This window comes from Acinonyx jubatus, chromosome B1 (assembly GCF_027475565.1).
Source record: "Acinonyx jubatus isolate Ajub_Pintada_27869175 chromosome B1, VMU_Ajub_asm_v1.0, whole genome shotgun sequence".
Lineage (NCBI taxonomy): Eukaryota > Metazoa > Chordata > Mammalia > Carnivora > Felidae > Acinonyx > Acinonyx jubatus.
Window position 1 is genome coordinate 156,584,928 of NC_069382.1, and position 27,955 is coordinate 156,612,882.

Below are 27,955 nucleotides of genomic sequence, written 5' to 3' on the forward strand. Positions count from 1 at the left end.
GCTGAGGTGGCCCCAACCTGCAATACCTTCCTGTCACTCATGGAAGAGCTGCCTCTTAGGTGAGGCTCCACCCCCACCCCTCTTGAGAATGTCACCCCACAGCTCCTGCTGGCAGCAGTGAGTCCTAATGCTGAGGGAAAGGAGCTGAGGTAGAGGCATTCAGAGCTTTGGTGGGTGAGGACTGATGCCCCCTCCCCCTCCTTCCATAGATGGTCAATGCTCCCCATTACAAGGGCCTTCCCCTCTTCTGACCAATAGCATAAATGGGGTTTCTAGGGGAAACAGTGCTTGTGACCTCCCTGTTCATTAGACTCTGGGTGAAACAAATTCGAGTGAAAAAAATTGTGATTTTCAAATCAAAGAGCAAAGGTGACATGGACCACACCAGTCGAAACAGCCTTCCCCAGGCACCTTCTGCAGTGGGTGCTGTGAATGGGCCACAGCATCCTAAGTCCTAGCCATCCACTGACTCGGGACTCCACAAGGACAACAGGTGGATTAGGTAAGATGATGGAACCCACACTTGGAATGAAATACCTACAGCTCACTGAAAGAGTGATGTAATCATGACCAGTCTACAGCAAACTATAAAGACTACAGAGTGTGGTTGTGCTAGAACTCCCAGTCCCTCCTCACCAGGGAACTTGTGGAACTTCCTGTCAGGAGCAGCCAAGGGAAACATCTCCTACCTAGGTTAGCCGACATCCTTTTCTGCATCCAAGTTATCTGTCATTGCTGATCCTCTGCTACTTCCCCTATTTGCCTCCCAGCTAGGCTAGACCCAGGAAGGGGCTGGGAGTCGGCACTTCCACACCATCTGCACATGGGATGAGATTCTCAGTCTCTCTGTCTGCAAGTTCACACCTTGGGGGCAGAACTTTCAGCAGGTATGCTTCTATGCTCTGGTTACCCCTGTTCCTAACTTGTTTCTGTACAAGTCAGTTTTGGCCCTTGGGAGGTTTATATCCCTTATGACAAATTTTCTTAAATGTCTTTGGTAGTTTTCTATTCCCCAGGGAATCGCTTTTCTCTCCCTCTACCATTGTATGCTCCTCAGTCATCAAATGGGCCTGTGCACTTTGGTGATCTGTGGTTTTGAGTAGAAAAAGAGTAGTTGCCTCACTGTCCAGGTATCACTGCCTTCTATGTAGCTCTTCCAAACACTCCTGTTTGCTGTAGCACTTGGGGGTTTAGGTTCACTATTTTGTGCCTACCATGTGTAGGTCTTACAAATGACTTGGGCTTCATAGTGTAACCATTACCATTTATTAAGCATATGCTATGTTCTAGGCATTATGCTAAGTGCTCTACATGTAATATCTCTAGTCCTTATGGCAAACCTATGAGTTAAGCATCATCATTCCTATTTTATAGATGAGGAAACTGAGTCTGAGAGAAGTTTTATAACTTGCTCTGGCTCATAGAGATGGTAAGTAGCAGAGGTGGGACTGGAATCTAAGCCTGCATGATTCAGAAGACCATCCTTTTTCCTTTCCACCATTCTTCCAGTCACTCAACAAACACTTATGGAGCACCTACCATTTCCCATACATTGTTCTTTTCTTGGAGCTTAACATCTAGCTCACGGCATCCTCTGTCCTAATTCTCTTGATCTGTGACAATGGACACAAGAGTTCCTGAAGCCCACCAAGGAAAACGTCTAGAACAGTGAAGAACAGGAAAACAAAATTATCCACATGCAGGTGTCAATTTGAAGTTTGCTAATCACCAGGAGAGAGAGAAAAAAAAATTATGTGAGAATTGCAATATCAGCCATATGTTTCTAGTTTACAAACCTGAAGCAGGAGCTGGAGCTCCCAGGCAGAGATAGATGCAAACGTGTGGAAATCCCACAGAAATATAATAGACAAGAAGAGGAACAGGAAATGAATCTTAAACCCTCATAGACTGTGTGGCAACCTTTTTATGATGAGTTGTAGTATTAGACTCAATGTTTCTAAGAAATCAACAACATCATCAATCCCATCTGACATGGGAGAAGAGGCTGCTAGATTATATGCAATTCCTTGGTTATGGAGAAAATCAGTGGTGACACAGACTGATAATCTAACCCTGTAGACAAAAAATCACTGTGACCAGCTACTTCCCTTATTTGGAGTTGTTGAAATAGCTTCAATTTTGCTAAGAGTCAAAGTTAGCTTTTCTCATTAAAGAAAAAAAAAAGCACACGGAGATAGAGAACCAATAGAATGAAGCACAATTGCCACAGCCAGGACTGGCACCCACGCACCAATGCAGTTCAGCTTATCAGACTTTCAAGGATTTCTTAGACTGGCAGTATTGTTGGTAGCACTGTTCTACTTCTACCCTGTTAACTGAATCCTGATTTTGTTCAGATACCAGGAATTTTTCTGGAAAAGGTAGGTCCTTCCCTGGGGCCCATAAAATGAACAACGGTCAGCCTGATTCATTTCCTCTTTGCAGATGATGGATTTAGCCCATGTAGTGGACATCTGACCCAGTTCTCCACAAGGAGACATAACTGGAAGTCTGCTAATGGCTTCTGGAAAGATTTTTCTCTTTAACAAACATAGAGGGATACTAAGGAGAAAGCTCATTTCCCTTCCTACCTGTCTTTGATTTTTTTTTTTTTTTCATTTAATGATGTGATACACCAAGCTGCTGTATCAACCTTGCCACCATGGTGGGAGGCAATGCTCTCACACTGAAGACTACAAAATGAAATACAGAAAAAGCCTGGGTTCTTGGTGACCTCACTGCACCACTGAGCAACCTGAAACCACATACCTGCAGAGTTCTTAGTGATGTAAAAACTGCCCTATGGTTTCTGCCACTTTTAGTTTCATCTCCATGATACACTGGATAAAGAGGAATAGCTTAAAGCCAACACATTATGCAAGAGCAAAAGAAAAATGTGTGGCTCAAGATGAGACTGCCAATTCCAGAACTTCTGTCTTTTGGGTGGCACAGCCTTCAAAAGAATTTAGAAACTAAGCAAACAGCACAGATCTGTTGAGCACCTACTATGCACCAGACACAGTGCTGGGTGTTGGGGTTACAAGAGTGGGCAAGACAGGCAAGGACATTGAGGTCATGGAAATCACATTCTGGAAGATTAATGATAAACAAATAAATAAGGATAGTTGCAAACATTCTGAAGCAACTTTTTAAATATTGATACAAATCAGCCCCAAGTGTAAACCCGGACACCATCATCATTATCGTCATTGTCACTGTCATAATAATTTGTGCCAGGCTCTATGGGTGTCAAAAGATGAACAAGAGATAAACACTACATTCAAGAAATCTGGGAGGCAAGAATCCAGATTTGGCCATAGAACAGTCAAAAGTTAGGCAATGAATTAGGCAGGAAACAAAAGAATTCTTCCGGTAACCAGGGTTAGGATAGGCTAGGCCCCCTGTCTCCACTATTCTCCCACACATGTTTTATCACCATTACCCCCTTTTTCAAGAGAGAAAGAAATTTTCTTAATGATTGCTGTTCTTCTTTCACATTCGGCTGCTGTTCCCAAGAGAATCAAGTAGGCTTTTTCTTTCTCCAGTGAAGTGAAGAAGATAGGCTGTGTAAATCTGGATGGCACTTATAGTCTGTGCTACGTACCAGCAAATACACACAGATACTCCCATAAATGATCTCACCAAACCCTGTCTCCTTTCCTTCATCCTCTCAAAATCATACCCACCTAATGTGTTTAGCATGCTGAAATTGACTATTAACTGCCATATCTAGCTATAAAAATACAGGTAAACATCGACTAACCAGGTCCCCACACCCACACACATACCCTCACCTTCAGAAACATTTCCACTGATGGTCACACGAACCACTGCACACTCTCTCCCATTTGGAGTGCATCTTCCCACAGGCTTGTTCACACACTGGCTTTTTATTTGAGCTCTCATGGGGAATCTTTCAACTCTTAGATAGGAATTTCATTAACAAAGGAAGGGGAGGGGAAGTCAGGAGGAAAGTACAGATGCAGAAGAAAGAAATCAAAATAGTTTCTGAAGGGGACCTAAAATTGTATCATCCCAGGCTGAACCTCCCCTATAACTGTTCTTTATTTGTGCATTCTGTGCCTGGAGACAAAACACAACAAAACAACTTTTCATCAATTGGGCAATTGTCCAAGCTCTTAGCTTGGCATCCAGCCCACAGGGCTGTGAAATCAACCTCACCAAGCCTATGGTTTAAAATGAGGCAACATCTAACTGGAAGCCCATTCAAAATAAGGAACTTGGTGCAGGGGTTCAGGGTCCTTTGTTGCTTCCTTCCTCACTCAGCAGCATCTCCCATCTAATCTTGGTTGAAGAGTCTTACTTGGCTAAGAAAGAGATCAGGCACAAGAAGGTGGTGCTGAGAAAGTTCCATGAAAACTCAGAAGTCACCGCCTGCATATCAAACTTGAATAACCAGGAGAGATGTAACTTCGGCATACTTTCAGCTGCCTTCCTCCTGCCCACACCGCAGGTTTTTCAGGTCCTTGCTTGAGCGTGCACTCACAGGCGTAAATAAACGTGCTATCAACAGCCTGCGTCAGCCAACCCAGCTATTTAAGCGGGCTGGCATCAGCAAACTCAGCTTCCAAATCCAGGGCTTGTCTTTGCCACTGCCACGTAAGTAACTTTCAGAGGTTTGCCTTTATTGCAGAGGAATGAGATTGTGTAGAAACTGGACTGAAATGTTATAGTTCCCATAGCCACTATTCTGCTGGGGAAGCATAGAGGTGAAAGGGAGAATAAAAGTTAAGAGTTAGTCCCAAGCAGGGAGCCAGAGAACATTGCTGGGTGTAGTATATCAGACCCTTGCAAACATGCAAGGGGTTGAGGTGGACTTGGAGCAAGGTAGAGTCTATTTTGGCCTTTTGGCCAGAAGGTAAGATGTTTTTCTTGCTCTCTCCTATCTCTGGAAGCCACTTGGAAACCACTGTTTGTGTGACTGTGCCAGATACATAGGGATTTATCATTTAGAAGCTGATGTTGCTATTATTCATCTCAGTCTAAAATCAGACACAGTATTATTAAAATTTTTTTGTGTGTTTTATATAGGGGGATAAGAGGGGCTATCTCTGGATTAAGTAGAGGTGGTTCAATTGTGAATTTGCAGTGCTATTTCTTGTTAGGTCCGGTTCTTATAATACTAATTTACAACAATGCAAACACTGATCTTGCTTAAGGTAAAAAGGAATCCCATGCTCTGGGTTTTGAGGAAATATAGGTTTGTGATATTTGAGCACAATGGGTATCCAGGTATTCGGGGAATGCGCTAAACAAAGGGGAATAAGAATCATTGACTAAAGAGGCACAACACTCCACATGACTTAGGTGAGAAGGTCTTAAAGAGAAGGGCCAGGCAAAAAGTTCCTGTGGAGCCGCACTGCCACTCAACAGGCCTATTGGATCTTTAGCAAAGGAGGGAGAGTATAATCAGAGCAGGCAGAGAACAAAACAAAGGAGAGGGGCTAGGGAGGAGAGGGGACAGACGTAGAGGAGTTACGATTAGACATCATATTTGTAAAATATATATAGGATTATAATAGAACTAAAGCATGACATAAATTCTATAGTTCCTCCTTTTGGGTCAAGAATCTGGTGGGGCGCCTGGGTGGCACAGTCAGTTGGGTGTCCAATTTCAGGTGATCTTGGGATCATGATCTCGGGGTAGTGAGATCGAGCCCCAAGTCAAGCTCCACTCTCTTTCTGCCCCTCCCCACCCCGGTCTCTCTCTCTCTTTCTCTTCTCTCTCTGAAAAAAAAAAAAAATCTAGTGATTAAGAATCGGTGAAAGCCAAGGACCTTGCCCAGGTAGTTGCCCCTGCCTCAACACATACCTTGACACACAACACTCATTTTCTGGAGCCCTAGAACGCCACGCACCCCAAATGAATGCATTTAAGCTAATGCATTATTTTTACACTGAGCTGAAGCTGCTGACTAGGAACCTACAGAGAAGCAGCAGGGGGTTGGACACCAAACTGAAGCTCACTTCTAAGGTCATAAAGGTCTGATTCCCATCAAGCAAATAATGGCTAAAGGGTTTCTTGGGGCAAAGATAAGCTGGGGTCCTGGAGGAAGAGAAAAGAAATAAAAGGTGGATCCTGTTCTCAAAAAGCTTGATATCTGAAGTATAAGGACATAATAAGAAGCCAGGCGAGGGGCGCCTGGGTGGCTCTGTTGGTTGAGCGTCTGACTTCAGCTCAGGTCATGATCTCACAATTTGTGAGTTTGAGCCCGGTGTCAGGCTCTGTGCTGACAGTTCAGAGCCTGGAGCCTGCTTCGGATTCTGTGTCTCCTTCTCTCTCTGCCCCTCACCCACTTGTGCTCAGTCTCTCTCTATCTAAAATATAAAAAAAATATTTTTAAAAAAGAAGCCAAGTGAAAAATAGTACATATTGTATGATTCCACTGGTATGAAATGATAGAAAATGCAAACTATAGTAACAGAAAGCAGATCAGTGGTTACCTGGGGAAGAGGATGGGAGAGAAAAGGGGTAAGAGGATCACCAAGGGGCATGGAAAACTTTGGGGGTGATGGGTATGTTCACTATTGTGATTGTGGTAACTATTACTTATATGTGAAAATATATCAGATCGTATATTTTAGACACATGCAGTATTATATGCCATTATACCCCAACAAACAATACTTTAATAATATATCATTTGTATATGATTAAAGGTATTTCTAAAAATTAGCCTATGTAACATACTGAAAATTAAAAAAAAATATGTCTGGGAAAAAATTAATTCAATAAATACAATGGAGGACAAGACTATCAGGATTTTGGACTTTTATAGAACCTGGAAGGTTCCAGAGATCATTTAACTCAGCAATTGCAGACCTGGAAAACTGTTTTTAAAAATACTCAGGACTGGCCACACCCCAACCAATTAAGTAAGGATTCCTGGGTGCGCAGTCCTGGCATTGTTTTTTAAAGTGATTCTAATGTGCAGCCAGGAATGAGAAGCAGTCAAATCCAAACTCCTCCCTGACACAGGAGGACAGAGAAGCCCAGAGAGAGGGTGGGTTTGCCCCTGACCACACAGCCACTGGGTCCCAGAACCCAGGGAGGACAGCAACAGGATCTCAACGCTACTGGGTCCTCAAAACCACATTTTCAGCTCAAGCTAGGATAGGGCATCCCGTGCATTTCAAGCAAATTCTTGGCATCCAGACACGCTCAGGGCTGACAGCAGGAAGAATTACTCAGAACCTCAAAGGTGCATTATTTAAGGACTGTGCTAACACGTGAGAAGGGATGTTTCAAAACGAAAGCTTCCTTTTGTTCCCTCAAAAATATCTGGTATAAGCCAGATAATACTTACTGAAAGAATCTCAGCAGATGGCACCAGGCGCTCTGTGGGGGACAGGGGCAAGTTGTTACTTTAGAAACTGGCACAGTTCTCAGCATTGGGACAAGTCTATCTGGCACTACAGGGGCTCTTCATTGTGGTTTCCAGGTTGGCCCCAGGCAGAAGCGTGAGTGGGTGAAGTTTGTCTTCGTGGCTACTGCTGTTCTGTCTGTCTCTCACCTTGGTTCCTGTGTGGGTGCAGGGGTGCCCATGGGACCACACATCTCACCTGCTCTGCCTGGGCCAGCTAGCCAGGTTTTAGGTGGTTTCTCAGCTCTCTTCTCATCCAAACATGTCTGATTTCCAGGGTCTCATCCCCTTGGGGCTTTGCTTATCCATCTCTGGAAAACTAACTAAAGTTATGATGTTAATACACAATAATTGTTTTAATGAGTTATGTCCTCCTCACCGCCCAGTATATTAACTAGATTCTAGCAAGATAACATATCTGGGAATTCTTTGAAATGTTATATAAACATAATTACCATTTGGGGCAATCAGGAGAATCAAAGTTTTAGGCGAAATATATAATCCCTAAAAATTTCCAAGCAACCTGATGGGGGAAAATATACCAAGATTGGGGGTTTGCCGTAGAATTCCTCAAATCACATCCCTTAGGGAATTCCCTACAGACTGTGGGGCCTCACAGAATGCTTTTCCTGAATTTGTCTATTCTTTGTTCACTGCATTTTGTGCTCATTGGAGATGGTAGCATTTATCTTTCTGGGAAACAGAGAGCCACCTTAAAGACACTACAGTGGAGATAAAATGTCAAGAAATTCTGCTCACAGGGCTTTATAATTATTACCTAGTTCCTCTTCTGCATGGAAGGCTGGCACTGGCAGGGCAGCTTGCCTAGCCTTAGGGACAAGGGCCTCCTTCCTTGGGGACTCAGTACTGCAGCTTGAGGCAAGAGGTGCCCTCAGTTCCTGTAACTCTGGGTCCTCCATAGCCCTTTCTTCCATTAGGAAAGCTGAAATTGGAAAGCTCTTGCTGGCAAGTGGCAGCTGCATGTGGTACGTCTTGTCCCTAAAGAGGGGTGTGGCCAGGTATGTAATTAACCTTCCTCTGGGGAAGCAGAGTCTGCAGGCAGCCAGGAGTCCAGAGCCCTCTGGCTTCATCTGTGAGTGAAGCAGCAAGGTGAGGAGGGAGAAGGTTAAGCACCATCCTGACTCCTGGGAGACGGGGAGACACGGGGCACTCAAGCTCAGGGGAAAGGATTAGGCTATTGGCATCAGGGTGGCCGCCAACACTGGTCCAATGCTGTTGTTTGGAAGCCTGATGTTTCCTCCTCTTGCCATTCAGAGTTTCACCAAAAATAATTTTTTTTTTAAATGAGTGGCATGATTGCACAACTGGTAAAATAGCTTTGTATAACAGTGACAGAATTTTTGGCTTCATTGGATGGGTTTTCTTTGAACATTTCACCTTTGTTTTCACAAATCCTCTTAGTGTGGAATGGCTTAGTTCACTTGGACATTTTTTTTAAGCCTGTGTCATGACCTAACCCAGATTAATTTTTAGATGCTGTCGATGGCTTCCTCAAACTTTTAAAAAGCCAAGTGAATGGGGATGGTCAACAGAAGTATGCAAACATGAAGTTGTTGGCAGAAGGGTGGCATATGGCCCACAGTGATTTATAAAGTACTATCCTGTCTACTTAAAAACCAGCACCTGAGGATCCTGAGGCAGCCCCTGGACCACACCCGTCCCCCATCCTGTCTGCTCGCCTTGGGCAGGCTGGTGGAGACCTGGCTTGAGGCTGCAAAAAGAGGGCTTCTCCTGATGCAGGGGGGTGGTGCACCTGCTCTCTTCCTGGCCCTGGCTCCCTTGACCACTCTACCTTTCAATGCCCCTGATGTGGATTTGGCATCCAGTACTGTTGTTTCTGAACATACATGTGTGGATACATGACCAAACAGGTACAAGTCAGCCCATCCTTTCTATTTGCTGGGAAACTCCCTTCATCAATCTTCAAGCGATATGTTGAACACTCTTTCACAGAATCCCTGTGTAAACAAGTCCTGCAGAGGACAGCCTGGCCTGGGGAGCAGAAGACGGGTCTCATGTTCAGGAACCTGGGTCCTATTTTCAGCTCTAATTCAGCTGTAATGGAATTTTAAAGCCAGAGGGAGCCGGAAATATCAGTTGTCCCAGTGGATTATTAATAACACCCCTTTCACTTTAAAAAAGACTTGGCCTGAGCAATAAACTATATGTGAATACAATACATGAAAGATCAAGAGTAAAGTGAGTTGTCCTGCATCTCAGGATTAGTTGGTGGCTGAGCTGGGTCTGGAACCCAGGCCTCCCCACACCTCATTCTGGCCTCTCTGCCAAGTCACTCACTCCCTCTGTGACTCAGGTTCCCTGTGGGAAGCACTGTATCTGTACAGCCCAGACGGAGAGCTGGTAGATTTATACTGGCTTGCCAAAGAGAAGTTCAACATGAATGCTAGGGGTTCAGGGGATTGTTCATCACAAGGTCAAGTTACTCTATTTGCTTCAGGGTCTAATGTTAGCTTATGGCCATGTTTGGATAATGATAGAAGCTCTTTTAAAAATAGAGAAGTTAATTTTTACCCAACCTCATATAACTTATTATAATTTGTTTCTGGAAGTTTTGATACAATGTGACCAAACATGAAAACCCAGCCAGATCTTTCAGAACTACTCTGTACTTTGATGTTAAAACAAAACCAGAAACAATCTAAAGCAGACACTGATCTGTTCTAATCTCTTAGTATATACTGGGCACGAAACTAATAGCTGTCATTCTAGCCAGTAGATCTAGAGGATCACGATGGAAGTTTCCTGGAATTCTTAAGGAAATGACAGATCTGCTTAGATAGTCTAGTCTTCACTGATGTACTTTCATTTCCTTCCTGTGTGGTTTCTCCCTAAGAAAACGTATATAAACAATGTCCCTAGCTCTTATATCCCCTCACTCCTTTCCAAATTTCTAGTCTACTGGTTCCCAGGAGTGAAATATATTTTAGAAAAGAACTTTAATTTAATTTTACTTATGCCTGTAAGTGTCTAACCCTTTATTATGTATTCTTCGTGCTCTTTCTGGGGGGTAGAACAGCATCCTTTGGAGATGGCTGGCACTGGGGTGTATGAAGCAGGACTGGAGAAAGTGGGAGGTCCTCTCCTCTTTCATTAACATTATATCCGGTTCAGGTTCCACAATTTAAAAAGGAGGAGAGTCCTTGGAACTAGCTCAGAAAAACTCCTAGATGACTAAATAATAATAAAACCAAATCCATAAGGAGGGGCAAAAGGGTCTGATGTTATTTAACTTGGACAAGACTAGAAACCGATTTGATGATGGTGTTGAAAAGCATGGAGGGTGGTCATGGAGGTCAACCATCACCTGGACAGCTGAGAGTAGACAAACCAAGCCCAGATATTGGTGGGGGCTGCAGCATGAAGGGTATTGAGTGAGTCAGGAAGTAGTCCCTCATTATGCAAAAAAATACCTTAGAAAGAATTATACAGGTAAGGTCTGAAAGATGGGGCAGTCAAATAACCCTTTAATTTTTAAAGTCTTTGTTTTGTTTTGAGGCTCATGTTAACGTATTCCTTAATTCGTAGTACACGCAAGACCCTTCTTAGGTTCTTAGGTTTTACATCTCCTTCTATTTTTTCTCTCATTCACCCTCTTTCTTGCTCTTGACACCATATTCTTAAGATCTACCTATGTTGCCGGTTATATTTCTAATATTTCTAATGCATTGTTTCTAACTGCTTTTTATTGGTTTCTTATTTATATGCACTCTTTGCTTATCGAATCCTCTGGACATTTCTGTTGTCTCCAGTTCTCACAAAGCATGCCATAATGAATATACTCATATATATAGTTGAACACCCTTTAGATCTGGTTGACGGGGAGCAGGGGAAGGGAAAGGGGTAGGCTAGATGACCTATACTGAATTGTCCATAAGATATGGAGACACATGATCTCACGAGGTCTAATCTAGTATTTCAAATATTTAGAAGCTTTTCTGAGTTCCTTAGTAATTTGCTAAGACTTTAATAAGAGACTGAAATAATATTCTGGAACTTAAAGAGTTTGATCTTCAGTGATCTCCCCTTCTCAATGTCATTTTCTTCAACTTGGGCTAGTCAATTCTGGGAGCATTTTATTTCTCTATATTGGTCATTGATTACCTGGACAAAGCAAATGCAATGTTCTAAGAAATCATATTAGTCATAAGGTTGAGTAAAGTTTCTAAACTGTTTTGCTATTTTTTAAAGTTTATTTATTTATTTTGAGAGAGAGAGAGAGCCGGCACACATGTGTAAGTAGGAGAGGGGCAGGGTGGGGAAAAGACAGAATCCCACGCAGGCTCCATGCTGACAGCACAGATGTCGGGCTCAAACCCACAAACTTCGAGATCATGACCTGAGCCAAGATCAAGAATTGAATGCTCAACCGACTAAGCCACCCAGGCACCCCTAAAATGGTTTGATATTTTAAATGTTTATTTTTTTTTGAGAGAGAGAGAGAAAGAGAGCATGAGCAGGGGAGGAGCAGAGAAAGAGGGAGAGAGAGAATCCCGAGTAGACTCCATGCTGTCAGTAAGGAGCCCCTTGCAGGGCTCAATCTTGATATTTTAATGATTGCAAAACCTGATGGCACTCAGTTGCCGGACATTAGATCCGGCAAAACACAGTTGCCAGACATTAGATCCTGAATCACCAGGATAGGGATTAGAACCTTAATAATGATACATTGTATTTATATAGTGTTTATAATTTATAGTGCTATTCATAAACATAATCCATCTGATTGAATCCTACAAAAAAACCTGTGAGATAGGTAGGGGTAGGATTATTATAGGTAGGTAGGGAGAGCTTCAATTGTAGACGAAGAAATGGAGGTTCAAAGCAACCGAGTTATCCAAAGTCACTTGGTGATTTAAGTGACATTGCTGGAAGCAGAATGTGGGTCTTCTGAAGTTCCATCCAGCCTTTCTGCATCATCATGTCTAATGCTCAGAGAAACGATCTACTTTAGATTCAGAGTTATCCCCTGAGGTGGGCTTTCTGGAGTATCTGTTTTTTTCAATTATTTTGTGATGTTAATGAGAAGGCTGTAGCCGCACACCCTCTGTTTGTCCCATTAGTTGAACACCTGTTCATAAAAACAACTCAACTGGGTAAAAAAATAAGGGCTATATAATTGAGTTGCATGGCAACAAGCAGCATGAATGGTTGGACTTTGGCATACTTTGGAGCTCCAGAAAGTACCAAGTGCATGTCATTTTATTCATTACCTAATTACAGTCATAAAATAAGAATGGCGGTTGGACCATTAAAAAAATAATTGATTCCAGTAGGTTTGCACAAGGAGATAATTCCATTCTTCAGAGTCTTTTCTAGACATTTCAAAATGTACAAATAACCTGAGGAAGTTATAGCTGCTTGCATTAGACAGGTTACAGAGGCCTACATGTGCAATACCATGAAACTCCCTAATTATTGTTCCTTGTTATGTAATTAGGGCTCAGGCAAAAATATCGTAGAACCTGGTGCACATTTTCAAAAAATTAATCATGGTGAAATGTCCCCAGAATTACAAATGGACAGCCCCTTTTCAGAGTCAGGCACTAGAAATAAGAACCTCTTCAGAAAAAAAAAAATCTAAAGTGACTAAATGGCTACAGAGCAATAGGACAATTCTACTTGATTCTCAGTTATCTGTGTGTGGCTTTGCAGTATGAACCTTTGTGTGTGTGTGTGTGTGTGTGTGTGTGTGTGTGTGTGTGTGTGTGTGTTTTAAATAGGCTTAACACTCAGCACAGAGTCCAACACAGAGCTTGAACTCATGACCCTGAGATCAAGACCTGAGCTGAAATCAAGAGTCCAATGCTTAACCAACTGAGCCACCCAGGTGCCCTTCACTGTATTAGATATTTTAAATACCGGACTGATTTCAGGGTACCTACGTGGCTCAGTTGGTCAAGTGTCAGACTCTTGATTTTAGCTCAGGTCATGATCTCCTGGTTTGTGAAATTTGCTTGGGATTCTCTCTCACTGTCCCTCCCCCACTTGTACACACGCATGCTCTCTCACTCTCTCTCTCTCTCTCAAAATAAATAAACAAAATACCAGAATGATTTTTATCATCAGTGTTTAAATTTTTGAGCACCCCTCCTCTTCTATGTAACAAACATACATCTCCCTACCCTGAAGCCTATTCATCTAATTAATTTAATTAATGTTCTAAATCAAACAGAATTAGGAAGCCAAATAAGTTACCACAAATGAGTAAAATAACTTAACACATAAAAAGCATATTTATTATCTTCCATTTTGACTTACTTGTGCCATTTTTCCTGTCCACAAACTGTTTAGAAAGTTAATCTTTTTGTTATTTGCTTCTAACCTTAGTAGTGTAACTTTCTCTTTATGTTTAATAGTTTTCTTTAGAAAACATTGAGATTCCCTCTGCCCACTGCCTTAGCAGAAATCTATTTGTCTGATTTCTGGTGCATTAGGGCATCAGACATTTTCAAAGAGATTTGATAATTCAATTTACTTCACAAGTCTCTCCCCTCCTGGATTATCTGGTTTGAAAAGCTCTGAGCACATGGCTGTGCCTGGTGGAAATCTCTAGTGCAAGCCGTATTTGTTCCTTTGTTTATATTTGATCATAGGGCCAAACTTTGTTTGAGATGTAATGAACATTCACACTTACTAAGCATTAGCACAACCATAGTAACAATACCCAAAGCAGGCAGAGGCCCCAGCATATTCACCCCATCAGACAAATTTGTATCCTACCCATTCAAACTGGAATAAAAAGGAAATGTCAGGAAATTTGAAACTGTAGTGTATCCTCTTATTTTTAACCACAAAGCTGCAACAATAGGTTTTCTTAAGAGCAAAACGCAGCCTTCTGTTCATTACCATGGTTAGGTATGTATGTTTCTGTCTTCTAAGATTCTAACAGAACTGCATCTTGCTTATCTGTAACAGCAGTACAGATACCTAAATTCAACAGGAATGTTTTTACTATCCCTCACTTAAGTAAGAAGTTTAACATTTTACATATAAGGGGACCAGTATCCAGGTTTGCCTGGGACACTTGAGGTATGCTGTTGCCTTGATGTAATTACTCACAGCACTCCTTTTACACATGTGTGTTCTAGGTTAGATGGCAAATTATGTGGTCACGTTAATTTAACAGATAGGCTGAATATTAAAAAAGCACCTTGGTTCAAAATGTTTCATGGGCTCCTCAGTTGTCCTTTGAAGTAGAATCCAGGCACAAACTGTTCAGCAAACCAGGGGCATAGCCTGTAATGGGCCACAGCATTCCTCTTTCTTGGGTCAGTGACATTAGTAAACTGTTGATGAGGAATAACATGATAATTTAAACCCAGGCCGTGCTGATCATCAGAATTTCAGAGGAGAAATGATCTCAGAGGTCACCTGGCCCAACATCTTCACTTTCCTGGGTGAATAAATCATTACACTTTTGGAAATATAAATGTCATTTTACAGTCTTCTAAGTTGTTTCTTGAGCAGAATCTCACTGAATCACAATTACAGTAAATAGAAAAGGAAGAAAGTTTTTCACCACATTTTGCAGAAAAGAGAAGTAAGTTTTAAAAAAATGAAACTCAGCCAAGGTGATGTGACTATTAAGTAGAGGAGCTAAAAGTTGAAATGCAGGTCTGACTCTTTGCCCAGTGCTCTTTCCAATATCCTATACCAGTTTAATATTTTCATTCATTAATGAAGATTTAAAATATATCCTCTACATATAATCCATTAAAGATATACAACACTCCCTCTCTAACTAAGGCTATACACTCAAAAGAATCTTATTTCGGCTTCTCTCTTCTCCCACCTGCAAAGAGCTCTGGCCAGCACCTCTTGGTGGCTGGCCCAGGAAATGCAAGGCACAAAACTTTTCCTATCCCCTTCTTTATTTTGCCTTGGGTAAAAGGATGAGGAGAGGACCATGCAAAGTAATCTCTGGGTTTTTCTTTATTGATCATTAATTATGTTTCAGGTAACCTACATGTCACATCAGTGCTTCTCAACATTCCCCTTTGTCCTCTTTCCCCTTCTTTATTTCATCTATGACATGAATATAGCTCTAATGACTGTGCCTTTATAAGAGATGGGAAAGTCATAGTTCCTGAAGTGAAAATAAAGTTCAACCAGCAGGCACTCAATATGTATTCACTGCACATCCAACAATGTGTCTGGGACTATTCTGGATACTTGAGATACATCAGGGTTGTGCTATAAACCTCTAACTTCCTCAAAGTTTCCTGAAAACCCCTTCGGTATCTGCACAGAACCTCATTTCTGTAAGCCAAATCTTAATTAAAACTGCTTTTTCTTAAGTATTTGCTTTCAAAGTGAAATGATATCTTATGAAACTTCTTGAAGATATTTCAACAGGATTATTTTCTACTTTTCTTCTGTAACAAATATGTAGCATTTTAGTTACACTCACTCTTGTGGGTTAGCCTGGAGTTCTACCTACAATTTTTCATGTTCTGTCTAGAGAAAATTTCTTCTGAGTTTGTAACAATCATGGTAGAGATTGACTTTTGGAAAAGCAATCTGTTTACAATATGGAGATCTTCTATAAGGAGATTACAGAAATGGGGTTGCCTTCTTTCATTTGCCCATTTCTTTCTTTCTTTCTTTTTAAAGCTTATTTATTTATTGGGGTGGGGGGAGAGAGAGAGAGAGAGGACTCCAAGCAAGCTCCATGCTGTCAGCATAGAGCCCGTCACAGGGTTTGATCCCATGAACCATGAGATCATGACCTGAGCCAAAATCAAGAGTCAGATGCTCAACTGACTAAGCCACCCAGGCCCTCTGCCCATTTATTTAGAAGGAGGTAGACCAATATTCTGCTTATTTCATATCACAAAAAAGTCTGAGGTTTTATTATTATCTTGAACTATTTCCCCATGTTTCTACATACAAAGCTTTGACTTAGAGTATGAGTTGGGCTACCAATGAAAAGAAGTCAATGTGTACACAAAGAATTGTATGTGCAGGGTTAATGATTAATTCACTGCTGGAAGTCATTCACAGACACTCCCCACACCTGCCCCCACTACTGCCTCCAATATCTCTTTATAATATCTTGCTATTTTCTGTAAGTAGCTGTAGAAAGTCTAGACAACTGAGGAACTTGTTTCAACAACAGCTTCAGGAGATTCCTTAATCAATTCAATGTGATACTGTAAATCTAGCAATTAGGTAGCAGCAATAGTCACTAAGATCCAGCTGGCCTGGTTGAAGCCAACCTTTATATTCCATCCTGTCAGATGCCGAAAACTATTCATTTGTACACTATATTATTCACATAATGTCATCTTTCAATTTATGTCTGTACCAATTAAAGAAGAGCATGTGTGGAAAAGAAAGCCAGCCTGGTTGGTGGTGCTGCTGGTATTAACTGAAATCACTAATCCATTTAACTGGGTCAGAGCCATGTTGGTCACCAAGGTTTCGAAACATGTCACAGGGAGGGAGACATTGCTTCCAGGCTGGCTCCACCCCACAGGAAGCCAGGGTAGACACAGGGCACTGCCTTACTTTTGTCCCAGGAGGTACCACCTGGCTTTACTGCTCCTCTTTCCACAACCACCATCAAGGTTCTTTGGTCTACATGGCTACTTAATGCAGAGAGGAAATACAGTGTAGTGGCTAAGAACACAGATGCAGAAGCTAGACATTCTGGGTTTGAATCCCTGCTCTACCACTCACTACATTTGTATTTGGGGAAAGTTATATACATCTCCTTGGGAAAGGTATAGAAGTTTCCATTTACATCAGTTTCTACATGTATAAAATGGAGACAGTAAGAGTGCCTATCCCATAATGCTGCTTCCTCTGATGATTATATGAGTTAATGCATCTAAGATGTAGGACTATGCCAGGCACATAGTAATTGATCAATAAATATGTTGTTATTGTTGTAGCAGGGATGAGATTTCTGTATGCAATTCAAAAGATAGGACTCTACTCCATGCTATTTCAGGCAGTAAGGACCAAAAGATTAGAAGGCTGGAAAGTTATTTTTTCCAATGTAATGTTTTGGTTTTGAACATGGTCAGTCCTGGTTGTTGAAAATACAAAACAGTGTTTTTCCAACTTATGTCCTAAATCAAGTCATGCCAGATGCCAATTGGTTAAGTTCAGGTCAGCAAATAATGAGCCCTATTAAGTGCCAGATACTCCTAATGAATGCTGGAGAGATATAAATGTTTAAGAGATGACATACCCCCCCCCCCCCACAGAAGAGCATATAATTTAGTGGGGAAGACAGGCCCAGGAACAAATTATTTTTTTTAAGTTTATTTATCTATTTCGAGAGAGACAGAGCATGTGCACATGGGGAAAGGGCAGAAGAGAGAGAGAAAATCCCAAGCAGGCTCCATGATGTCAGCACACAGCACGACGCAGGACTCAAACTCATGAACTGTGAAATCATGAGGTGAGCAGAAATCAAGAGTCAGATACTTAACTGACTGAGCCACCCAGGTGCCCTCAAATTATTTTAAAATGATTTCAATTTAGTCATTATTCTCTTACACCAACACAGCCTAGAAAAATCTACCCACCAACTCATAGAGTATTTGTTCCTACTTATATTTAACTCCTCGCTACTCATCTTCTGATCTATTAATGCTTCCTCATTAATAGATGAAAGGATAAATCGAGAAGTGGTGGTGAGAAATGAGCAAAAAAAAAAAAAAAATACCAACAACTAAATTCAAATCAACGCACAATGTAGAAGTGCTAATGAGAAAACATGCTTAAGATATGACATCCTCCACCCTTCTATCCCCACCTCGTTAGTTTTGAAAAGTTCCATCCAGAGATACATCTTATGATGGAGCAATATAGACAGGTTTTGCTTTGCGCGCGTGTGTGTGTGTGTGTGTGTGTGTGTGTGTGTGTGTTTAAGGTTCGGATTTCAACCCTTGTGCTTTACCATTCCAGAAAAATTTTTAAAAGAAATTGGCTCAATAGGTTAAGTGTTCAACTTTGGCTCAGTTGTGAGCTCTCACAGTTTGTGAGTTCAAGCCCAGCATTGGGCTGTCAGTGCAGAGCCTGCTTGTGATTTCCTCTCTCTCACTCTCTCTCCCTCTCCCCCACTCACTCATGAATGTGCTCTCTCTCTCAAAATAAACTTTAAAAAAATAAAAAGAAATTGCAACTCAGAAAGAGTGAAACTTATAAACTGTTCTTACCAACTTGCCACCCAAGAGACACTCCACTGAATGCCTAGCTCACAGTTATTTAAAGAACAATATCTTCCATAAGCAAGCACTTTATAGTTTAGGAATACTTCCCTACAATAATATCATATGAACTTTACAACAAAGCTGTGAGCTAGGTGAAGGTGTGTGTTACTATATCCCTTCTTTACATGAAATAAATGGAGGCTCGGCAAAGTGATGTTTTGAATGATCAGTGATGTGGAAATGTTGGGGTTCAGAACCGATGGCCAAGAAAGAATTCTTGAGATGTCTTGTGTTCAAAAACACAGTTTTATTAAAGCACAGGGACAGGACCTGTGGGCAGAAAAAGCTGTACTGGGGTTGTGACAAATGATTAATTATATACTTTCAAGTTGGGAGGGGGTTAGGGATAGCATTAGGTCTCTAAGAAATTTTGGAAGCAAGTTGTTCAGGACCTTGAGGGAGTTAGCTGTTGTTAAGAAAAGGTCATTTATTACTGTTTAATAAAACCTTAGTCATGAGGGGCGCCTGGGTGGCTCCGTTGGTTGGGTGTCCGACTTCGGCTCAGGTCATGATCTCACAGTGTGGGTTCGAGCCCTGTGTCAGGCTCTGTGCTGATAGCTCAGAGCCTAGACCCTGCTTTGGAGTCTGTGTCTCCCTCTCTCTCTGCTCCTCCCCCACTCATGCTCTGTCTCTCTCTCTCAAAAGTAAATAAAAATAAAAACCTTAGTCATGAGACCCTTCAGATATATATCAGGGGGCCATATGCTTGGAGGATGATTGCTAACATATATTTGGGGGGTAGAGATAAAGGAAGTTTCCAAAGGAATTTTTATATATTAAAGGAGACTTATAGGATCTTGGAGGTCGGGATAATGTTAAGCTAATATTGCCTTTGGCCCTGAGCAAAGTATTAACATCCAGGCAGCTGAGTTCCTAGAGGAAGGTCACTATGCCAGTTTCAAAGACTTGTCAGTGGGCTGTAAGTAGCAAGAAAATTTAATTTTTTCTTTTGCCTTTGTTTCCCACATCAGTCAGTATTTGGGATTTCTAACTGCTTGTCCTCAGGACTATATTAACTCAAATTTCATTCTGCTCTTAATTCTGCTGGGTTTCCTGGAAGAGAGGGGCTTCTAAGGCAAGAAGAAAGAGAATTAAGAGGAATGCCTGGAAAGTTGTAAGCTGAATTAGCAACTACACAAAGCACACATAAAAGGACACATCAGGGGCGCCTGGATGGCTCAGTCGGTTGAGCATCTGACTTCAGCTCAGGTCATGGTCTCACAGTTTGTGGTTCGAGCCCCGCATCTAGCTCTGTGCTGACAGCTCGGAGCCTGGAGCCTGCTTTGGGTTCTGTGTCTCCCTCTCTCTCTGTCCCTCCCCTGCTCGTGCTCTGTCTCTCAAAAACAAATAAACATGTTAAAAAAATTTTTTTAAAAAGCACACATCAGATATACAGAACTTAAAAGAAGGCAGCCCTTCATATTTTTAAGCCTTGGGTTTCCAGCTCCCAAGAGAGATGTAATCCCAGAGCAGGGCTGAAACATCGAAAACCAAACTGATGACCCCTTTGCCTGACAAACCTTGGTAGGGATAAGAGTTACTTGGGATGGTGTGGCCCCTGGCCACTAGCTGGAATGGCAGGAACTCAAGTACAAGTTGGCATCTCAGTCTTCCTGCCTCATTGAGTCAAGTGCAGCATGTTCTGGGAGAACAGCGTGCTTGTCATTGTGAGCTGGCAGGTGGTTCTGCATGTGCCCGAAGCTGTTACCCTGAGTCAAAATTTAAGAGCTCCGATCTTATGGACAAACTTGAACAAATCTCCCCAATTTATCTGCACCTCAAACAATGGAGTCAGAACAAAAGTTGAGGGGGGTGAGTTACCTTGGTGTTAAGTAGACACTAAGGCTTTCCCAGGAGGCACGTGGAGGTCTGCATGAAGGCTGCAGTAGCAGCAAAGGGGATGACGCTGGAGAGACCACAACAGGTCAGCAGTGCCTGTCCCACGCTGGGAAAGACTGGCTGCTGCCAGCTCCAGTTCTTCAGTAAATAACAGACAATGACTCACATTAGAACTCAATGATGCAAATAGTTGATTCAGTGATATCTTAGAATCTGTGACATCAGTAGAGCATAAGGAGAATATATTTTAAAGGCATAAATCAATCTTGTTACTCACAACCCCACAAACTGCCTTTACTGCTAGAGCCAGAATTAAAAGTAGAATTCTGAGTCTTCCTCCAATGCTGCAGACAAGTTAGTTAACCTTTCTCAGCAGCAAAAGAGGACTAATTCCATTCTGATTACTAGGAGAGGATTGTGAGAGAAACCAAAAGAACAAATTGCTTTTGAACTGGAGCTCAGCATTCCATGCTCATGGTATGGCAGTCCAAACACTTGAGCACATTATTTGGTTTTACAGGTTTATACCTATTTTAAATCCACCCCCTAGTAGTCTTTTTTAACACTTCCTGTCTATCCCTTCATCCTTTCTTCTTCTTCTACTCAGTCATTTAAAATCCATATCTGTTGTTTCCATTCAGACACTTTGATATTCACTTTGGGTGGCGGTGGGGGAGTGGATAATTGATATGGTTAACATGTTTTATTTTGTTTTGTTTTGGTTTGTTTTGTATTAAGTTCAGAATCAAGTCCTGACTTCCAGGAGCTCTGTAGAAGGGAAAATAGGAACATTTCTAGCATAAGACAGACAAAAGATCTACCATAATTGGTTTTCCATACATCTTTTGTATTGTTTTTTGTGACCCATGGAAATAAACTAGTCTGGAGACAGAGTGTAAACTCTCAAAAAATACTTCAAATCTCCTGCTGGGCTGGAACAGGAAATGCTTTTAAACAGTAAACAGTAAACATATGGAACCTTTTAGCCCCAAGAACTTATGCAAATGAAAACATAAATAGCTGTGAGAGGTTTAGATATTACTCATGGATAAAAAGAATACATAACAATTTTGGCAAAAAATAAGTTTGACAGCACACGTATCAATGAGGATGTAGACCAAAGGAAATGCTAGACACTGTTTGTAGGAGCACAATCTTGTTCAACAACTTTGGAAAAGAAGTTGATATCCTGTTGAAAAGTTAAAAGCCACGTATCTTATGACCTGTTTCACTCATGTATACCCTAGAGAAACCTCTTGGATGTGCTTCAGAAGGCATATGAAAAAATGTTCCGAGAGGCAATGTTCATAATATTAAAAAACTGAAAACAATCCAAATATCCACCAGCAGGAAAGGGCCTAAATATAGTATATTCACAAGATGGAAACACTACTGAATATGAATGAACTTCTCTACATGCAGAAATATGGATGCATCTTGAAAACATGTTGATGAAAAAAGCAATTCACAGAATAACTATGTATAGTATAGGGGTGCCTAGGTGGCTCAGTGGGTTGAGTGTCTGACTCTTGATTTCGGCTCAGGTCACTATCCAGGATCATGGTATCGAGCCCCACATCAGGCTCCATACTGAGCATGGAGCCTGCTTAAGACTCTCTCTCTCTCTCTCTCTCTCTCTCTCTCTCTCTCTCTCTCCCTCCCTCTCCCTCTCTCTCTCTCTTCCTCCTTCCCTCCTTCTCTCTCTCTCCTTGCCTCTCTCCCCCACTTGCTCTCTCTCTCTAAAAAAATAATATATATAGTTATATAATATAAAATATACTATATTTTATATTATATACATACTATAAAATATACTATATTTTATATTATATATACTATATACTATATTACATACAGTATATAGTATATATATACACTATATACTATATTACATATAGTATATATACACTATATAAAAAATATATGGTATATATAAAATATAGTATATATAAAAAATATATATAGCATAGTTTATACTACTTTTATACAACTCAAAAATATACAAAGCTAAAACAAATATGTTCTTTTAGGGATCCATACATAAGTGATAGAATCTAGTTTAAAAGTCAGACGAATGATTAATACAAAAATCAGAATTTTGATTTCCTCCAGGGGCAAATAAGCCAGAGGGTGGGATTGGGAAGGCAATGCAAGTAGCTTCCATAGTCTTGGTAATGATTTAATTCTTAAATTGAGCAGGGTTTATTAGGGTTAATTTGTGCTTCATAACTCAAATGTATATTACAAATACCCTTTTGATACCTAAATGATCTTTGAGTGGAAAATAAAAGTGTACACTTCCCTAATCTTCTGGGTAGACTTGATGGAAAACTTCCATCTTTTCCCTGAAAATGTAATTTGGTACCAATACAGATAAAACTCTGGGCAAGATGGATCATTAGTCTGATCAGGGATGTCTTTTTAAGAAAAAAAAAGTTTCTAATTTCAACATACTAAATGCTTATTATAGAAAATGGGGAAAACCAGAGAAACATAAAGAAAAAAAGGTATAGCATCTGTAGACCCACAATCTAGGTATAATCACTTTTAACGTTTTGTTATATTTTCCTCTAGTTTTTTTAAATATGATATACCACTTAAAAATATACATTTTCCTATTTCTATTTGGAATCCTGTTTCCCTGAACACAGTAGTGATGCTTTGTGTATACAAATATACATTTGGTGTATTTGTAGTCTAATGTTCGGTTTTAAGTTCTAGTACACAATTCATCCATATAAATGATAACTTAATTTTAGCATTTTTCTGATTGGAAACTTTAAGAAATTAGAGAAGGATAATCATTTGTCAAGTTTTCCCAGTCCTTTCCACTATAATTTTTAACTTCTAAATCAATTACAGATATTTATATGAAAAGACGGAAGGAATCTTTCTTTCGATGATCTGTTGTCTTAGACTCTGATTTCAATGTAAAAATACGTTTTTCTGAAATATTTTTAAAATGGTTTCATATTATTTCTAAAGTTTTGAAAACAGGGAAAAATTTCTCATGATAATTCATAATTTGAAAGGCATTTTCCCCTTTCCTGACCATACGTACAAAAGATTAATAGCATGGTGTCTAAATGTTTTTTTCCCAAGGTATATATTTTTTATTTTTAAAACTTTATTCCTTTAAAACTACCTCAACCTACACTCAAGTGTTGAGATGATTGACAGCATCAGAGGTAGAAGATATTTTAATGCATTTTTACAGCTATAAAGTATAAGAAGTTCTAAACACTTATCATTGATTTTAATGATGGAATTGTGAAATCTTATAGGAGCTGAAATACTCTTTATATCTCTCCCACCCTGGATTCCTAAAATTGTTCTGATTCAGAAGGACTGTGGTGACACTGGACATTAAAAAAAATTTTTTTTAATATTTATTATTTCTGAGACAGAGACAGAGCATGAGTGGGGGAGGGGCAGGGAGAGAGGGAGACACAGAATCTGAAACAGGCTCCAGGTTCCGAGCTGTCAGCACAGAGCCCAATGTGGGGCTCGAACTCACAAACCATGAGCTCATAACCTGAGCAGAAGTCAGTTGCTCAACCGACTGTGCCACCCAGGCGCCCCATGACCCTGGACATTTTTACAGGTGACTCTGAGTCCCCACCAGACATGAGCACTACTGCTCCATGCTTAAGGACATTAATCAAACAAAAAACAAAAACAAATACTCAAACTAAAATTCTCTTTTGAAAGCAGCCCTCATGTTAGCCTGGGAGGCAGATCAATATTCCACTCCTATCTGTCAACTTCTGGGAGACACTGACAGCTTGGATGATGTCCCTTGCACCCTGTCCAGAGTAGTTCTGTAACTGATGAATATGGGAGACTCTAACCCCATCCAAAGACCCTCCAATTCTCTTGTGGATAGAAGAGCACATTATTTTTCTCACTTACAAAAATACTAAATGCTTCAAGAGCCCATTGCTTCCTGAAAGTCCACAGTGAATATAAAGGGGATTTGGGCTAAAGAAAATTGGGAGATGGCCCTAAAAAATGATTCAACGGCTTTTTTTCTCTTTTGGCCAGCTCACCATGGGACTGTTTCTGAGGAGTATCTACCACTGATAACCATTTGGTTTGATATTAATGGCTTTACAAAGAGACCAGATGGCTGGGAGAGGGAGAAAATGGTAAATATGAGCCCACAGCAATGTCAGAAGGTTACCAGTTTGTAGCACTCTCTGTGAGCTAGTTCATATAATAAATACCTTTAAAATAAATAACTACAGGCTTAGGGGACAAGGGTAAAACTGTCTAACCAGGTGTTGGAATTCATTTAGGAAAGAGCCAGCAGTTTTCATTTAACCTCTTGAAAAGATTTATGCATGGCCTTTCCAACCACAAAAGAAAACACAACCACAGGACAAATTACTCTTGAATGTTTCAGAAGATAGAACTATAATCACAGCAACAATAGAACTTATGCAGAGATTAAAGTTTAAGAAGCTTTAAAATATTTTTAGTTCTTTTCATCTGCAAGTGTTTAGACTACCTTCAGAGAAGCTTTTCAACAGTTTCCTCACTGGAAAGAGTTGAGAAGTTTTATAAAGCCAAGGTTACTGGGGTGATTTGGTTTTTAAATTTCCTTTAAAAGAGAGGGAGAGAAGAAACCAGTACCGGCTGCAAACACTTGTCCACCAAAGAGGACTGAGATAACAGAAACTGAGTTTTGTGGAGAAACAGTAGATAGATCTGACTATAGAGGTCAGATCTTTCGTCCTCATTTCTAGAAATCAAGCTTGTTTGTTTGGTGTACCTTGGAGAAATACGTACTTTCAAACGGACTGCCCACGAGTCTCCTTAGCAGCCGAGCAAGTCCAGTGGCCCTCAGCCAAGTAACCCAAGGAGTACTTCAAAGTCAACCGGAAGCTACCCATGAAACCTCATACAAAGTCCTGTAATAGGAAGTCACAAAAATATAAGAGAAAATGCACCTGCTTAAATGTAAGGACAGTAGCAGCCCTTGAGTTATCTAATAGCAAATATGTAACAGAGAGAAAGAAGTACATGCAGAACAGTCCTTGAACCTGAGTCCAGTTTAGAAATCCATACCTTTGGTTAATACTTCTGAAGGACTGAGGATCCTACAAAGAAGCAAAAATTTCACGGAGAAGAGGCAGTATCATTGTGTCAATGGAATTAGCTGGAAACTTTCTGGGGTAAGAAATCAGAGGCTGTCATTTCCCCTCTCCTGTGTTCTTTTAGGCAAAATGAACAGTGGTGAGTGGTTCCAGTGGGCAGCTTTGGCTGGAACTGGTATTCTAGAAGACAGTCAATGCTCATTCAAAAGCCCCTGCCTTTAAACTGTTGCCCTCCTGATTTTTTCTGCCAAACTAAAGATATAATGGGCTGCTGAGAAGGGTCTCGCAGAGCACAGGACTGACACTGAAGCTAAGGCTTTTCAAACTCCAGGGTGCTGGTCACTCACTGGGCAACGCTGGGATAGTGAGTCTTCCTGTGCCTCAGTCTCCCTGTGCCAACATCCTGGGCTGTTCCAGGAGAGGACCAGAGAAGTTAATCTCCAAGGTTCTCTCCAGTACTGAACTTCTGGGTCAAAGAAAAGGGGAGATAGGTGCCAACAGGAGAGGAGGCATGTCTGACCTGGCTTAAGCCTGTGAGCACTGTGACGGGAGCCATTGGTACAGATTTTTCAATGGGAGGGCACATAACACCCTAAAAACAGGAAGATTTCACTGTAATAGGACAAGTGCCTTGAGCCCAAGACTCTCTTACAGTAGAATGGCTTCTTGTCCTACCTGAAAGCCTCTTCAAGTGGCCCAGAGGAGAGGTAAAGACATTTATTAGGGAGCACAAGCTGCAGGTCACAGTAGAGAAGGTTGTAACAGCATCAGGTACACTATGCAGGTAGATCAGTGAAGTGTGGCTCCTCTCCAGGCACCAACCACATCAAAACCTACTCAGGATTATGCTGGATGATTTTGCAATTGTTTGTTTAAACAACAAACCAACGTGATTCCCACACTTGTGCATGTCTTTTACTGTCAGCAAAGTTAAGTCCTGACCTGTTTGCACCAAACCCTCAGTCAAGGTCTTCAAGACTGTAACTTCCTACACCTCCCTACATCTTAAATTGTGAGAAGGGGGAGGAGGGGTGCACATCTGCCTTGTTTGTTTGTTTGGTTTGGTTTCGTTTTGCCCCAGCTCAGAGGCCATTTAAGTATGGAAAGGGTGCAGCAGGAAGTCGTGGTACCCAGAATTTGCTAAAGCGATGTTTGGCTCTGAAGTAAGGAAAATACGAGAGACTTTGAAGTTGGTAATGAAGCGGGCTCTCGACCACGTACGCCCTGCTACAATGTCCAGACAGCGCTAGGCAGTGAACCGCGCGTTGAGGGGAGGCTGTGGATTCTCGGCTTTAGTTAGAAAAACGGGGGTGGAGGGGTGGGAGGGATGGCGAAGTAGGCTGCAGACTGCAGAGTGACTCACACAAGCCCTCAGGTGAGCATTTCTCCTGATGTTCTCAGCTACCGGCCTTGAGAACTCCAGGAGGGAACGACGTGAAAGGGGGAGATGAAAAGTGCTGCTCCAGGCGCCCCCCCCCCCCCGCCCTTTAAGAAGTAACTGCTGTCCGGGTCATTTCTTTGTAGTAGGGGTGGGGTGTACAGCCCTCCTAGGCTAAACCACGTTAGAGACAGAAGGACGCGTTCCGGTGAGGTGTGTCCCCACCCCCGCGATCTGTCAGGGCTGTCCCTTTGAAGGCGATTTTCAAAACCGCCGCCGAGCCTCCTCCGCTCGTTCCTGGGAGCCTCCGGGCCAGGAGGGCGCGTCATCGTCCTCCGCCGCCCCGGCCCCGGGCCCCGCGGAAAGTTGCCGTGAGAACCGCCGGGCAGGCCCGGAGGCCGGAGGACGCGCGGCTCTGCGGTGGGACCCTTCGGCGCGCCCGGCCAGGAGCCCGGGGACCCGCGCGACCGTGCGCCCGCGGAAGGGGACAGCCCCGCGCGCAGAGGTGCCGGGCCGGCCGCGCCCGGGATCCCCGTCCCTCCGCACTACCCGTCCGCCCGCGGCCTCGCTCACCGCCGCCGCTCCTTCCGTCCCCGCAGGCGCGCCGAGACCATGTCGGCGGAGACCGCGAGCGGCCCCACCGAGGACCAGGTGGAGATCCTGGAGTACAACTTCAACAAGGTCAACAAGCACCCGGACCCAACCACGCTGTGCCTCATCGCGGCCGAGGCCGGCCTTTCCGAGGAGGAGACCCAGGTGAGCCCCGCACGCGCCCCGACCCCCTGCCCGCCGCGACCCCCTGCCCGCCGCGGCCGTCTCGCGAATGCGGGGTCCCCCTCGCGCTCGACTCCCACCTCGCCGCCCTTCCCCTATCTTCCGTCGCTTCTGCCGGCACCCCGGGAGTTCAAACCCCGCTGCGCTCCACCGCCGCATCCCAGCTTCCCGGCTCCGGGGGCGCCCCGTCTGCCCCCCAGTCCCAGCTCCCCC

At 42.2% G+C, this 27,955-nt stretch overlaps 1 protein-coding gene and 1 long non-coding RNA gene across 9 annotated transcripts in view; one reads left to right on the forward strand and one right to left on the reverse strand.

Moving 5' to 3' along the window:
- The window catches only part of LOC113598775 (uncharacterized), a 61,396-nt gene extending 43,045 nt beyond the window's left edge, over window positions 1–18,351 (reverse strand). Inside the window, exons 1-3 of one of the 2 annotated variants that reach the window (XR_008296310.1) lie at window positions 14,578–18,351; window positions 3,795–7,704; window positions 1,540–1,660 (exon numbers count right to left, since the gene is read on the reverse strand). This is a non-coding gene — a long non-coding RNA (uncharacterized LOC113598775). The remainder of the gene's footprint in view (window positions 1–1,539; window positions 1,661–3,794; window positions 7,705–14,577) is intronic. The other variant, XR_008296309.1, reaches the window with a different exon arrangement.
- HOPX (HOP homeobox) overlaps window positions 4,317–27,955 on the forward strand; it is a 30,744-nt gene continuing 7,105 nt past the window's right edge. The window contains exons 1-2 of one of the 7 annotated variants that reach the window (XM_027057289.2): window positions 4,317–4,620; window positions 27,568–27,724. In XM_027057289.2, coding sequence (XP_026913090.1) covers window positions 27,581–27,724 — 144 coding nt within the window. In that variant the 5' untranslated portion in view covers window positions 4,317–4,620; window positions 27,568–27,580. Of the gene's footprint in view, window positions 4,621–8,351; window positions 8,511–26,719; window positions 26,754–26,824; window positions 26,966–27,020; window positions 27,182–27,214; window positions 27,474–27,567; window positions 27,725–27,955 lie in introns of those variants that run through there. The other 6 variants (XM_053217324.1, XM_053217322.1, XM_027057297.2 and 3 more) reach the window with 6 other exon arrangements.